Here is a 15,217-nt window from a genome sequence, read left to right on the forward strand (position 1 = left end):
ACACACACACACACATACACACACACACACACACACATCAAACCAATAAAAACACTGCTATATTACAGCACATTTCCTGACAACTGAGTAAGTATTGAGACCTGAGCTCTGTAATCGATTCTTAAATTAACCCAACTTGTGCTGCCTGGGCCTGTGCTGATTTCCTTGTCAGGAACTTTTTCCATGCAGATATTTGCTGCTTCTACAAGTATGATATAGAACAGCCAAATGGGTCCTCTGCACACACAGGTGGGTCCACACAAGATTCAAGGTTCTAAAAGAGAGAGTTCAGAAGAACATCCTCCAGCAAGCTCCAAGCTGAAATATATTCTGCTCTCTAAACCTAGCTTAGCTACTTCTCATAAGACTCTCTAGCACCAATAAAAACAGTTAGCCATAAATATTATCCAGTAGCTGCAATTCAACTCATTATTGTTCATGTGATATAATGCAGGACCAGGAAGCAGGAATAGGTAGGTTGGTAAGAAGGGGAGTGGAAAGGGAATTGGGGGAGGGTTTTTTTTTTTTTATGACGGGAAATCAAGAAATGGAATAATGTGAGTAAAGTAAATACCCAATTTAAGAACACAGTTGTGGGCACACACACACACACACACACACACACACACACATACACATTAGTAATGTCAGGCAAAAAGAGGTTAGTGACTTAACATGCCTTGATTTTTCTGAAATGCAGCACTCTGCAAAACAGTTAGAGGGAATCTGTACAGAAGCAAAGTCATGTCTATGATACACTCAGCAAAACAACATCAGCAAAGGGATGCAGTGTAGGATTCCATGAATCCACTTGGTGAAGCCAGTAAGACACTCATTAGATTCCAGGGGTTTATCTTAGTGCAATGAAGGCAAAGGAGTCTAAGTTTTATTTTTAAAATGCTTACATGCTTAACTTTTTATTACTAAAGAGTTTAATTAGAAAACAATAAAACTGGAGACTGTCCTTTTGTCCTAGGAGTGTACTGGGACTCTGCTCTGAGATAGCTGCCATAGAAAAGATCGGAGGACCTGGTTCCTAGATAATTCCGGAAGTGACATCCTGAGTCACCTCTCCATACCATAGAGCTGGAAGGGGTTGCTGTCAGGGGTCCAGGAACTCCTCTGCCTAGAAAGGAAAGCTAGCAGTGACCAACTGGGAGGGGGACAATAGCGTGTGGCTAGATTGGAAGTGGCCATGAAGGTCACATCTTGCCTGGTGTCCTCACCTCCTGACACAGGGGTCTGAGTATCTCCTGTGATCCCTGCCAGCATCCACGAGGCAGGCAAGAGAAAGAGTGCTTTGTGAAGGCCCTGCAGCAGAAGACAGACACAGAAGTGGAACTTCACGAAGAAGCTTGATCCCAGGGCCACTGGAGTCTTAGGACCAGTGGATGGAGAGCCATGATAATCCAGGTATGTTGGCTTCTGTGGTCCCTCAACCAACACCAATGCTTTCCTACCAGGCCAGGGAACCATCTTTTGTGACTCCGCGGTGCCTGGACTCCTGCCCCCTGACCTCCAAGAGCTCCACACTCCCATCGTAGAAGGATAGACTGTTGTTTTAGGTTCCTAAGTGTTCTTTCAATAGGAACATCGAGATCCTTGGAGCCCCGTTTTGTCACATTTCTTCAGCTAGCTGTTTTTGAGCACCCCTTTTGTGCCCCATATCATACTCGTATTCTAAAGGTACCATGCCTGCTTTGCGATTTTTTCTCACATGGGTGGGCCTCCAAACCCTGGGTCTGGAAGTGGTAATGAATGAGGGAAGGGCTGGGAAGGGGAATCTGAGGTCACATGGTAAGATTTGGAAAAGGTGGGCTGGCCTATCTATGTTTTCATTCACTTTTAAGTGTTGGCAACTTGGTTTCTCTTGGCTAAGAAAGGCATTAATTGTTGAAACACTCCACTGTGGGTAACATGTAGCCCAGGTTTCTTGTATAAGACCACCTCTGGTCTACCCCCTCCCTACTACTTCTTTCTGAAGTTTCCATCATGATGAGATAAAACTCATGAGAAGGCACAGTGAGCCAAGTTGTGTGTCTGGCACCTGAAGGAGACAGCATTGCCTTCCTCCTTGTTAATGAATTTGCACTTACAAATACAAACAAATAAAAAAAATCCAAAACACTAAAATGTTTGTATAAAATTATAGAAAATAACACCATGACCTTCCTAGCTATGAGCAATTGAACCTCATAACAGTTAATTGAGACCAAACCATACAAAGATCTCTCCCTGGGAGGTAACAGAAGTTTCAAAGATGCTGGTCAGACAGCTTAAACAAAACAGGAAGTCTCAGGTTCAGTGACAGACCTGGTTTCTAGGGAATATGTTACAGAAAGACTGAATAAAAAACAAACGAACAAACAAAAAGATGCTGTCCCAATCAATCAATCAATCAATCAATCAATAAATAAATCAATAAATAAAACCAAAAAAGAAAAACTGAACAAAACAAGTGGATATTTAACAAACCAACAATATACATATTGGTACAGACATGCTTATGCCACACACAAACACATACTCTCTCTCTCACTATATATATATATATATCACTCTCTCTGTCCACAAATCATAAGTGAGTAGAAAACTATGAGGAGATAACAATGGATGGTAGAGAAACAGTTGAATGGGGACTATGGAAGGCTTATGTTTAATGTGAGACACTGGACTCTGCTATCCATCCCTTGGGCCCTAACATTTCTTAGGGGGCACATTTCTTAGGCTAGGTTGAGAGTGTTAGTGAAATTTCATTCTTGAAGCCTCACAACTCTCACACCAACACTCAGCCTGAGAGAAGCCTTTCTCACATCCCTGTTGATCCAGTCAGCTCCAGAATATAAGCTCTAGGAAAGAACTCTAGCAACACTGACATAAAACAGTCCTGACAAGTACCTGCTCAGGCTCTTTCAGTGTGAGCCAAGATGTAGGCAGAGTGATGAGACCATCTTGCAATGCAGGGAAAGGGGAGAGAAAGCATACAAGCCTCCCCCCAAAGGCAATGATTTCCACTCATATGGCAATTCCACTGGGATCTAATACTTGCAAATTTTGTCCTGCCTGTGATCTCACATGACCCCTAAGAAGCAAATGACTTCATCAATCAACATTCTGTGCTACTACAATGGAGGCAAGCACATAGAACACATTTAGCATTAGTAATAAATTTCACTAATACTTGTGTACTGTGTGTTCAACCTATCTATCATAAGGAAATGCAGCTTTTAGTTGAGCAGGATTGTTTACTTCCCAAACATGTAGTTTCTTGAAAGAGGATAACTGCACATAAAGTCTTGGAAATGATCACAGAAATGAACAACTGGATGAGACATAGGAGAGAGCATGGATAAGGTACAGGATGGTTGCTTAGGCTTGACTGTGTTTAAGGTTAGACATGACTGCAACCTGCTCCTCATGATTTATGCACCCTACCTGCTGCTGCTTGGTACATAGGTCATTGGTTTTCAGGCTGCCTTCTTTACACTGCCTCTTTGATTCGTTGGAACATTCTTCTAATGCAATCTGCTCCTCTAGCAACTGTCTGTTCTCCTTCCACAACATCCTGACTTTGTGCTGGAGATGTTTAGATTCACTCTGGAGGTGGCAGTGCCTGATGCTGAGTCACAAACAAACAAATGGTTACACAAGTCAGCATCCATCTTCCTCCCACTCCTCCAAGGACCATCCCTGCCACAATGTGCCCTGGTGCCCAGACAGCTCCAGACAACTGTCCAGATTGGCCACGGAGCATCACATTGAGAGAGATCAAATCCAGAGGACAGCCATATTTTGGAAGCCAAGGTACATCTGTAAACCCACTCACTTATGTGAAATATCCCATAATTCTCAAATTGTAGTGTCTTGAATTCCTCCCTTCCAATTTGTATCACTTTGATCTGCTTTTTTGCCTGATTGCTCTGGATAAAATGTCAAGGACTATGTTCAATACATAGGGGAAGAGGGCAAAGTCTTTCCTTGTCTCTGATTTTAATGGGATGTCTTCAAACTTTTCTCCATATATTTTGATGTTGGCAGCTGGATTGCTCTATTTTGCTCTTATTATATTCAGATATAGACCGTGACTTTCTGAATCCTCCAATGCATTTATCTTGAAGTTGTATTGTATTTTGTCAAACACTTTTCACCATCTGATGAGATTATCCAATATATTTTAAGTTATTTTATATAGTGGATTACATTGATGGATGTCCATATATTGAATCATTCCTGCATCCGTGGGATGATACAGTATCTAATGAGATGATCAAGTAATAATTTCTTAAATTTGTTACATAGTATATTGCCTTGATGAATTACAAAACATTGAATCATTCTTACATTAGATTCAGTTATTGAGTATTTGTGCATCAATATTTGTTATGGTTTTCATATGCTCAGCCCACTGAGTGGCAATATAAGAAGGTGTGGCCAAGTTAGAGTATATGAGACACTGTGTGTGTGTGGTCAAGACCCTCACCCTAGCTGCCTGGACATTAATGTTCTATTAGCAGCCTTCACATGAACATGTAGGACTCTCAGCTTCTCCTGTACCATGCCTTTCTGGATGCGTCCATGTGGCCACCTTGTTGGTACTTGACTGATCCTCTTAACCTGTAAGGCATCCACATTGAATTCTAGGAGAAGCTGCAGTGCAGCCAGATTTGGAGGAGTCCCAAAACCCTCCTGGGACAACTAGTCATGGAGTTTGTTCAGCAGCCATCTGTCTGCAGGAGTCAGGGTGTTCTTCAGAGTCACATCTCTTCTCTAAAGCTTTGAAGAACCACCTGTCTGAGGGCCAGAAGCTCTTGTGGGTATCTGCTGATGCAGAGTTAGAAACAGCTCTACTAAGTACTCAGCCTGATGCACAGAGTCCTAAGGGGAGACACAGCAAATACAGAGGTCTGAAGGAAAGGACAAAGTACCCAAAATCTGAGTATCCAAGGCTGTATCCTCAGATTAGAAAGACAACAGAAAAAATGGAGAGGGAACCCAGTAAGTGACAATGGGGAGAAGGGAGGCCAGGTGTTCCTGGTGGTCATGAACTCTGCACAGAGTTCACAGCAAATTTCAATGTGGATTATGAAAGTAGAAAATGTTCACTTTCTTTTATTACATTCACCTTGTTTGGGCAGATAATCCATACAGGAAGGCTGTGAAAGGGCTAAGAAAGAAAGTTGATCTCAGAGAAACAAGAGGACTGGGGTTCTCTAGTGTAGTATACTGTATTGTGGTGTGGTGGGGTGTGTTGTGGTGAAGTGTAGTGTACTCTCCTGTAGTGTTTGCTGCTTGGTATGCATGATGCCCTGGGCTCCCTCTCCAGTTTAGCCCACTTAGAGAAGCTGAAATTAGAATATCAGTTGCCAGATCTTAAGACAGATGTTGGGAGGGTGATGGCGGATTGGGAGTTGCAATCTCGGCTACCAAGGGATTACCTCTTCTATATAAATTTTGTGGGTTGCAATGGGCCAAATATCTCCAAGTAACTACTAAAGAGTAATAAATATGTTCTCAACACACAGAATATAATGAGATAGATGCCTGAATTGATGGCTGTGCCAGATACCATCTTCTTCAGGAATGTGGTCTTAGCATTGAATTCCAGAAAGGAAGGAAGAGCAATGGCATCAGTCTTTAATGATTGGGGAAAGTGTATGAGACTCAATGATGAGCAACCCAAAACAAGATAACCCAAACTTGGCCCTAATAGGGTATTTTTTTAAACCTCCTTTATATGCGTTTGTGTATTATAAAGCTTCTTCAATTGTAGGTTTCCACATGGCATTTCAAATGTCTTCAGTCATTTATCCCACCTCTATACTACTTCCTTGACTTAGTGTGGCTTTGCTTTCTGTCCTGTACCACAGGTGTGGAAAACCCACTGGGCAGATCAAATGCAGACATGGTAGATTGTATTTATCCTAAGCCCACTTTCTGATATTGACCTGGATGGAAATGAAATCACACTACTTACGGGTGGAAGAATGTGGACTTGGACATGAGGGGATGGAAGATGGGGTTCCCTGACTCCTTAGAGTCCATTTGACAATGGAAACCACAGGCAATAGTGGAGAATGGAGGTTCTGAATTCTATGGGCCTATGTTAAGGAGTCTGGGGACAGGGACCCATGAAATCCTGGACATACAGACAGTTCTGGGTTACAGGGAGTTCACAGCAGTTTTGAGCCTGCTGGCCTGCAAGGAGACCAGGGCAAGGGGTTCTCAGAATCTTAGACATGCAGGCACTTCTAGAAATCTTAGAGGAGCTGAACATGGAGGAGGCCAGCAGGCTGAGAACTAGCCCTGAAATCAGGGAATGGGGAATTCTGGATTAGCTCAGAAGTGACTAGCCCAGGAGTAATGAGGAGCCTTCTGTTGGAGACTTAGATAGCAAGGCTCTGTAGGCAAAGGCTTTTTCTCCATGTAACCCACAGTTGGTTTGATGAGAGAGACAGTCCTTGGTTCTAAACTGTTTATTGATTGTTTTTCATGGAAATGAAAGCATAACATGTCTTAAGGTTAGACTAGAAGTTAAGTACCTTCTGAGGAAGGAATGTCCAGGAAGGGAAGCTTATTGACTGAACCCTACCATCTTCTATTACCTCATTAGCAGGGAGAACCCTATTCTGTTCTAAATGACCACAGGCCATGTTCCTATGTAGAGATTTTAGTCCCATAAAAGAGGCCTGGTAGAAAACAGGTGACACTTTTGCCATCTACTGTGGATCTGGGACTTCCAACCCACTCAAATTTACGAAATTCTGGACATGGTAGTCTACTGTCCCAGGTCTTAGTCTGAGATTTATTGATGTGAGGAGACACCAGGACATATGTTTAGTATGAGGGTCTGAATGCCTACCCTCCACACTGACACACTGTTTCTAACAAGGCCACAACTCCTAAAAGTACCACCTCCATATTCAAGCCACCACACTCCTCTGCAATCTCCCAAGACATTTACCTCACTCTGTCCTATTGTTTTCCTTTTTTTCCTTCACAAATTATGTGTTCTATTATTTTCTTGAAATATCCTCCTATAACCCAACACTAGTGCATTACCTTCTATGGATACTGCAGTTTAAATGCACATCTCTAGACATTCAATGTTACCATCCACATAAGACACATTATGTGGTATTTGTCTTTTTGGGTCTTGTTTATATCACTCAGAAAGATTATTCATGTCTCCATCCATTAACCTGTAAATTTCATTTATATTGTCACAGTTCATTACCTTGTGTATATGAACCATATACTCATTATCCTTTCATCAGTATTATTTATGTCTGGGTTGTTTTGATGTCCTGACTATTGTGAATAAAGCAGCAGGGAACATGAGCACACCCAGGTCTCTGTCTTAAGATATTGCCTTTGGCTATATGCCCTGGAATAGTGTCTGAGTCTGTGTTCTCTTTCTAGAAATAGACACCAGGACCATGATAGGTACTTTTAATGAGAGCATTTAAATGGGGGCCTGCTTACCATTTCAGAAGTTTAGTACATTTTTGTCTTGACAGAATCATGCAGAGGCAGACATGGTGTTGGAGAAGTAGCTGAGAGTTCTGGATTTGGATGTGCAGGAAGCAGGGATACTGGCCCTGAGCTGGGCTTTTGAAACTTTAAAGCCCACCCCCACAACAAGGCCATAGCTCTGAATACCATCAAAGAGTGCTATACCCTGTTGACCAAGTATTCAAATCTATGAGCCTATAAGGGTTCTTCTCATTCAAACCACCACAAATAATACAGTTGGTTCTTATGGAAGACCTATCTCTAGCAATGTTTTCCAGAACATTTCTCCTGTTTTTCATAATGACTGTACATGTGAATATATACTCTCTTACCCCACACTCATGCCAACAGTTGTGGTCATTTAGTCTATTGGTAATAGCCATTCTGACTGCAGTAAGATACAAGGTTAAAACTATTTTAATTTGCATTTTCTGATGAGGAAATGTATTAAACATTAAAATACATATCTATGATCCATTTCTTTCTCTTCTTTTGAAGATTCTGTTCAGTTTGACAGAACATTAGAAGGGAGTGTGTTTGAGACTGGGACTCTCTACTTATCCCTGCTGTCCCAGAATCTAGTACATAGACCAGCCTGTCCGGAGGCTCATGCAGTTCTTCTTGCCTCTGCCATCTGACTGCTGGGATTACAGGTGTGCTCTACCATGGACAGCCATAGAACGTTTTGAAATGTTTAAATTTAAAATGTTTTAATGTTTAACAGGCAGGTTTCCTGGTGTTTAGTTTTTAACACCATCCGATTGTCTAGAAATGAGCTCTCTGTCATATGTACACTTAGTGAAGTTCCTCTCCCATCTCGTAGCTGATCTTTCCATTGATTAAGAGTTTGTTTTGCTTTCTTATTCACTGTTTTATTGCTAGGACACACCTTGACCAGGATAATAAATAAAGAAAATATTCAATTGGGGCTGGCCAACAATATAAAAGGGTGATCCAAGATTGTCAAGGTGGGAACATGGCAGCAGGCAGGCAGGCATGCATACAGGCATCATGGCACTAGAGGAGTAGATGAACTTGCATCTAATGCATATAGACAAGTCAGAGGAAAGAGATAGATTCAGACAGACACACAGACAGACAGAGGCAGAAACAGAGACAGAGAGAGTGTAGACTGAGATATAGAGAAAAAGAGAAAGAAACATAGTGAGATCAACAGAGACAGAGAGTAGTGACAAAGACAGAGGCAGGGACTGGCATGAGCTTTTGAAACCTCAATGCCAACCTCCAGTGTCACAACTCCTCCTGCAAGGCCATATATCTACTAGTCCTTTCTAAAACAGTTCTATGAAGTAGGTATCAAACATTCAATTATGAAATGACCTTTGAAGGTCATTTTTATCCAAATGACTTTATTTGTAATTCAGAAGATTTTAATTACTCAATGTGAATATTTTTATTTCCTGGGATGTATTAGAGAAATACTGTTGTGTTTCTTATTTGTTTGTCCAACGTGGTCATGCTCAGGAGAGTACATTATAACTGTAGCTAAATTTATGACTATAGAGATAGAGCATGGATCCTTTTTTCATCCTGACATTGGGATCCACATAGTTTGACACATTATCCACATCAAAAACTCAATTTTCTGTGGAGCTCAGGCTGGCTGGGAACTACTTAAAAAACCTAAACAACATGATACTCGAAGAGTCCCATTCCTGCCTGAAACTTCTAGTGTTACAAGACTATGTATGAACCACACATAAATGCAGAATGTCCTTATGATAGACATAATTAGAGACGATGTTTTATCTATAACAATACACTAATTTTATTCAATAACATCTTGAAGTGGGGAGTCAGTTTATACAGTATATAGATTTAGCTAAAAAAGCAAATTAATTACAGTAACGAAAAGATAATGAATACATAATGAAACTTCAAATGAAACACAGGAAAACCAAAGACACAAAGAAATCAAAACTCTAACCAAAACCAAACAAAATAATTAAGCTAAGCATCATTCTCTTGCTGCAGATGTTCAGCACAGACCTACAGCCTGTTGCTGGCCTTGGTGAAATAGTGCAAAGGCAGTCACTGATGGTAATAATCTGTTCAGGATGAATATAGGCATGCCTCATTGGGGTGGGTGTTCTGCTGAAGCATGAGAGATGTTCAAGTCTGAGCATGAGAGATGTTACAGATGATACCTCAAAGTTTTTCAAATTCACTTGACTGATCACCATGATATAATTCTAGATGACCTAACAGGACCAGCCAAAATTGGCATTCTCAGAGCTCTCCTGGATGCCGAGCAGATCTTGATGTATCTTAGCACTTCTCTGAAGCCTTCCAAACAGGCAGTCTTGCTGGACCAGAGGCTAGACAAAATAAAGGCCTCATTACCCATAGCAAACCAAAAAAGAAGAAAATGCAGCCCAAGATTGCCATGGTTACAAGGATTAGATGCAATGGTGGTTAATTTGCTTTGCACACCCAGTGCTCCTGGTGAACAGTTGTGTCTGAGCAAGATCTTGTCCTGGTCTCTGATCTGTTTGAGCTTCTGCAGAATATTTCAGACCTACGGGAGGAAGAGAAAAAAAGCCTGGTGAGATCTTTCCATGTCAGGTATCCAGAAAATACCAGCTTTACTCAGCAGGACAATCCAGTATCACTTTTCATCTGAGATCTTTCCTATATCCCCATAGGAGAAGGGGAAGAGAGCACCTGGGCCTGGATGTTTTTCTCAAATGAAAAAATTGCTTGACAAGGGATTGTGAACTACACACTGTGCTGGAGTTATAGTAAAACACCACATTTCTCCAATAGTCTAAATACTTGATATTGAAAAATAAGTGTGTATCAGTGTCTGAATCTAACATTAAACAGAGGCCTTCTAGGGAGCCTAGCAAACTTTGAAGTGAAGGCTCTTATTATTTCTGGAGTGCTGAATCCTTCCTTGGCTCTCCTTGGGAACCCCTATATCTGGGAATCCCCAGAGAAACCATCTCACAGGAAATTCATGCAAACTGAAAGGATACTGTAATCAGCAAGAGTGTGCTTCATGCAAATCTTCCCAAGTGTAAGCATTGAACTCTAAAGGGGATACTCATGAAGGAAAAAAAAACAAAAACAAAAACAAAAACAAAAACCAATAGCCCTGCTATGCTTATGGCTCCTTAGGTACTGCCATCCTGTGCTAGTACCTCATCTTGGAGACAGTGAAAGGACGCTGCATCATTTCAGCCAAGCCATGACACACACACACACACACACACACACACACACACACACACACATACACACACACATACAAAATAAAATTGGAGCCTGCCCTTTGGTCCTAGGACAGGGCAGGCCCAAGCCCCTCAGGATGAGTTGCCATAGAGCAGAGCAGAGGACCTGGTTCCTAGATAATTCAGGAAGTGGCATCCTGAGGCACCTCTCCATACCATAGAGCCTCAAGGGGTTGCCTTAGGGGTCCAGGATCTCCTCTGCCTAGAGTGGCAAGCTAGAGGTGGCCGACTAGGATGGGGAGGAGAGGGCATGGCAGAAATCCAATTTCTTCAAAAGAGGGTAAGTCCACAGAAAGTCTTGGAAATTATCACAGAAGTGTAAAACTGGATGAGAAATAGGAGAGAGCCTGGATAAGGTGCAGGATGCTTACATAGGCTTAACTGTGTTTATGATCACACTTTAGGGCATTCTGCCCCTGATGCTTCATTCATCCTACCTGCTGCTGCTTAGTATAGTAGTCTTTGATCTTCTGGCTGCCTTCCTTACATAGTATTTTTGTTTCTGTGTTGCCTTCTTCCAATGCAATCTGCTCCCTTAGCAGCTGTCTGTTCTCCTTCCTCAACATCCTGACTTTGTGCTGGATGAGGTTAGATTCAATCAGGAGGTGGCAGTTCCTGAAGCTGAGCCACAAACAAAACATGGTGAATTCAGGAAGCATCCATCTTCCTCCCATTCCTCCAAGGACCATTCCTTCATCATTGGCCCTGATCCCCAGGCAGCCCCAAACAAGTATCCAGATTGGCCATAGAGGGAGATCAAATCCAGAGGACTGCCACTTTCCAGAAGACCCAAGGTACTTTTGAAAACCCTGACACCAACAGGGACTCATGTATCTCTCAGAAAAGAACATGGGGTCTATATGTGCTTATAAGTCTGTGGTATAAAAAAACCCACCTGGGGCAAAATTCTCTAGGAGTGAAGAGACCCAAGCATCACAGAATCTTTCTATGTTTCTCCTGGAAACCCCATCTATAAATCTATGTTCAGAGCCCAAGAGGACCAAGGCTGATTGATATCTCCATCATGGTGGAAACCTTTTCGATCTTGAGGATACTTAGTTGGAAAGGACAGTGGCTTGAGGGGCTCCCAGTCTCTTCACACTTGGTCAAAATGATCCAAGATGTTAAAATCTTAGTGCCTTGCTTGAAGGAGTCAGGCTTCCTGTTTAGAGACTAACAGTATAGAACCTGAGTCCCCACTTTAGTTCAAATACAAGCATTGGCAGACATATCCTGTGCCTAGGTCTTGGGCTATGACCCTGTTAATCACTCACCAGTAGAACTGATTTTCTTTAGTCAACTGCTTGCACTTGGACAAGGCCTCACTGATGTCCTGGGGCATTCTCTTCAGGTCAGTCATCACCTGGTCATGTTGCATCTCAAGCATGAATGTCTCAAAGTTGATCCTGTGGGAAGGCATGGACAAGGAACAAATTGTCCCGTGAACTAAGGATACAAGGATCATTTCAATTGAAGCTGAATCATGCACTACCCCACCCCATATATGCCACTTGACCTAGCTCCTTGTTACCAGTTCCACTTGGTGCTTATTAAACTTATTACTCTTCAGCTTGGGCCAGTAAGCCCAGGGAAGTAAAGGCAGGGTGCTGATCTGCCTCAGCTCCCTGTAGGGGTTTTAAAGAATAGACTAGTTCTCCCAGAACTTTCCAGGAATCCTTGTCACAGGCCTGGGTCTACGTTAAATCTGTACAATTCTCCTTCTGGTTTTAGACACGGAATTGACAATCCTTGGCTCTATTGCTACATCAATTCCTAAAGGACATAATCATATCTACAGGGAAAAGCCTCTATAACCTACCAGGAGATTCCAATGTGCATCCACAGTGAGCACAGAGGTTAAGTGCTGTGCTACTAAAAATGAACCTCCCTGGCTTCTTCACTATTATTGCCTGGAAATGGAGTCAGGCACAACCTCAGGATATATCACATGATACAGACTCTCTAGATCTTAAGCTGCACACACAGGAACACACACACGCAGGAATACACACATCCACAAATGCTCACAGAAGATCACATGCACCCAGTATCTCTCCCATTGTCTGTCTCTGTCTATCTCTCTTTTACACACACACACAAACACACACACACACACACAGACACACACACACACAAACACACACACACACACACACACACACACACACACACACACTTACACTCAATCGTAATACCAAATAAATGAATTGATTTGGCTTTATCTGAGAGTATAATGAAAAAAATTCGAGAAAAGCCGTTATAAACTGCAGCCAATCCAGTCATACTGATAGGCAGTATGTGGGACAGGCCCATCCAGCTGTTGACAGGAACAATTGGACTCATATTACCGCCTGGTCAATTATGGAAAGGATTGGCTATAAACAAACATTTCCTAGCAACTCCCACCAACCAACACCTGTGTAAACTTCTTAAATGGCAAGAGGGGAGCTCACACATTACTACCTTCATCCCCAGACTGTGATTCATGCCACAGGCTCTGAATTACTTTTGGAAGAATCAAAAGTGCCTGTGACCCCCTCTCACTCCTATCTGAACGTGAAGTTCTGCATCGAAATTCCAATCAGCAAAATTGATTTGGGTATGCAAACAGCCTGGAGTTGTAGCCACCTGTGGTATGAGGGAATCTGGGCTTAACAGGGATGGCCCAAGATAGTCAGCAAAGAACTGGGCATAATGACTACCTGTCATTTAAATCCTTGTTAGTGTAGTTGGCCAGGATTCCCTGAAGTTCGTCTCTGGCATTTTTTATGTTCTGGAGCTCTCTTTTGAGCTTCTCCAACCTCTCGTGTCTCTTCTCCTGCTCATTGATGGTGGGGGCTTGCTGTGATGCCTCCCCAGCAGACCCTGTAGGTAGAAAAACACTAGTAACCTTGTAGCGATAATAGGGCAGGGAAAGGGAAACCATGCTTTGTCCCACACAGAAGCCTGAGGAAGAGGAAAATCTAGAGACACTGAGAATCCCTGATAGTGCATCATAGCTGTCTTCAAGCTGGGCTCCTCAGCTAGGTCCCTGTTCACAACCACCACCACTAAACATATGCCCAACTTCCTATTGTAATCGCCCTAGCCCTGAAATGCATAAGCTGGGCCAGGCAAGAATAAATGGAGGGCATTGTTGGCTCATATCTGACAACCAAAGCCGTACCTCTCAGCATACTAGCCAACACTTTTCTAGTCTTCTTCAAATGCATGATGAGAGCTCGTACACTGCTACAGGAACCCAGACTGTGTATTAGTCCACATCATGTGCGTTCAATACCAAACTGTCTGAGACCTTGGTTCATAGGCAGGGGAATAGCCCTCTCTGTTCTTGGCATCACATGCTCATGTAACCTAGAGGAAACTATATTAAGATGAAGTACATGGGGCTGGTGAGATGGCTCAGTGGGTAAGAGCACCCGACTGCTCTTCCGAAGGTCCGGAGTTCAAATCCCAGCAACCACATCGTGGCTCACAACCATCTGTAACAAGATCTGACTTTATCTTCTGGAGTGTCTGAAGACAGCTACAGTGTACTTACATATAATAAATAAATAGATCTTAAAAAAAAAAAAGATGAAGTACATGAACACTGTATCCTGAGAACAACACTTCTATTCTCACAGAGCTTGGTCTTTGCATAATTTGCCATTCAGTGGGAAATTAAGATCTCTCAGCAAAGCCCCTGCAGGCTTGTCAATACCAGGCTGTCTATAAAACTAATCATCAGACACTCTTGACTCTGGCTCTACCATTGAGGAATCTGAAGGATCCAGATCACAATCCCTATTCCTGGAAGGACCAGCTGAAGCCCACATCCCCCAGGGAGCTTCCCAAACCTTGCCCAGGACTCACTGTGCCTTCTCCACGACCAGTTGTTTCTTGCCCTTTCCCACCATGATGGGCGGCCGGCCTCCTTCTGCCTTGGTCTAGTGTCTGTGTGTATTCTATTCTCTCTCCGAAATACCCTGAGGAGCATGGACAACATGCCTGCTTGGGAACCCATGAGGATCTGAAGGAATACCCCACAAGCCGCTCTGGTTACCACAACACTGGCAACATCACAGAAGATTCTAGGGTTCTCTTGGATACAAGAGATTGTCCAGGGAAGTGGCTACTGATGATGTCACCTGGAACTTCCATGGCCTACCGGCTTACCAGCTTGCCCCATCTGACCAGTTTCTGAGGTGCCCTTTCCTGGAGTCTCTCTTTTGCCCCTGGGGATACCTCTTGGCAACTTCTCCTTCCAAAGCTAGAGATTTCTCTCTGCTTCACTACATTTCCAGTGCTTTGAATGGGGAGAGTTTGTTAGTGCCATGGCATGGCTAGCTCATCTTCATTAGGATCCTTTTATGAGGGAGATTCTTCTCCAATATAAATCTACTTCTGGGGTCAGTTCATGTAACAAACAGTCGATTTACCCAGGTGTCTCTGTTTCCCAGACTCCAAAA

The 15,217-nt window shown here is 42.7% G+C and overlaps 1 protein-coding gene across 2 annotated transcripts; it reads right to left on the reverse strand.

Annotated features, from left to right (window-relative positions):
* Nucleotides 1-1,065: 1,065 nt before the first annotated feature.
* Nucleotides 1,066-14,836, reverse strand: Gm21977 (predicted gene 21977). 2 transcript variants are annotated; one of them, XM_011245309.1, is made up of 6 exons: nucleotides 14,757-14,772; nucleotides 13,469-13,631; nucleotides 12,041-12,172; nucleotides 11,204-11,387; nucleotides 3,436-3,576; nucleotides 1,066-1,311 (listed from the first exon to the last, which is right to left on the reverse strand). In XM_011245309.1, the coding sequence occupies exons 1-6, from the start codon at nucleotides 14,770-14,772 to the stop codon at nucleotides 1,066-1,068; spliced, it is 882 nt and encodes a 293-aa protein (XP_011243611.1). The 2 variants fall into 2 exon arrangements, with proteins under 2 accessions (XP_011243611.1, NP_001365655.1); NM_001378726.1 differs by lacking the exons at nucleotides 1,066-1,311; nucleotides 3,436-3,576 and adding an exon at nucleotides 9,277-10,051 and having other exon boundaries at nucleotides 14,622-14,836.
* Nucleotides 14,837-15,217: the final 381 nt, after the last annotated feature.

Source organism: Mus musculus, chromosome 14, assembly GCF_000001635.26.
Source record: "Mus musculus strain C57BL/6J chromosome 14, GRCm38.p6 C57BL/6J".
In the NCBI taxonomy this organism is placed as follows: Eukaryota; Metazoa; Chordata; class Mammalia; order Rodentia; family Muridae; genus Mus; species Mus musculus.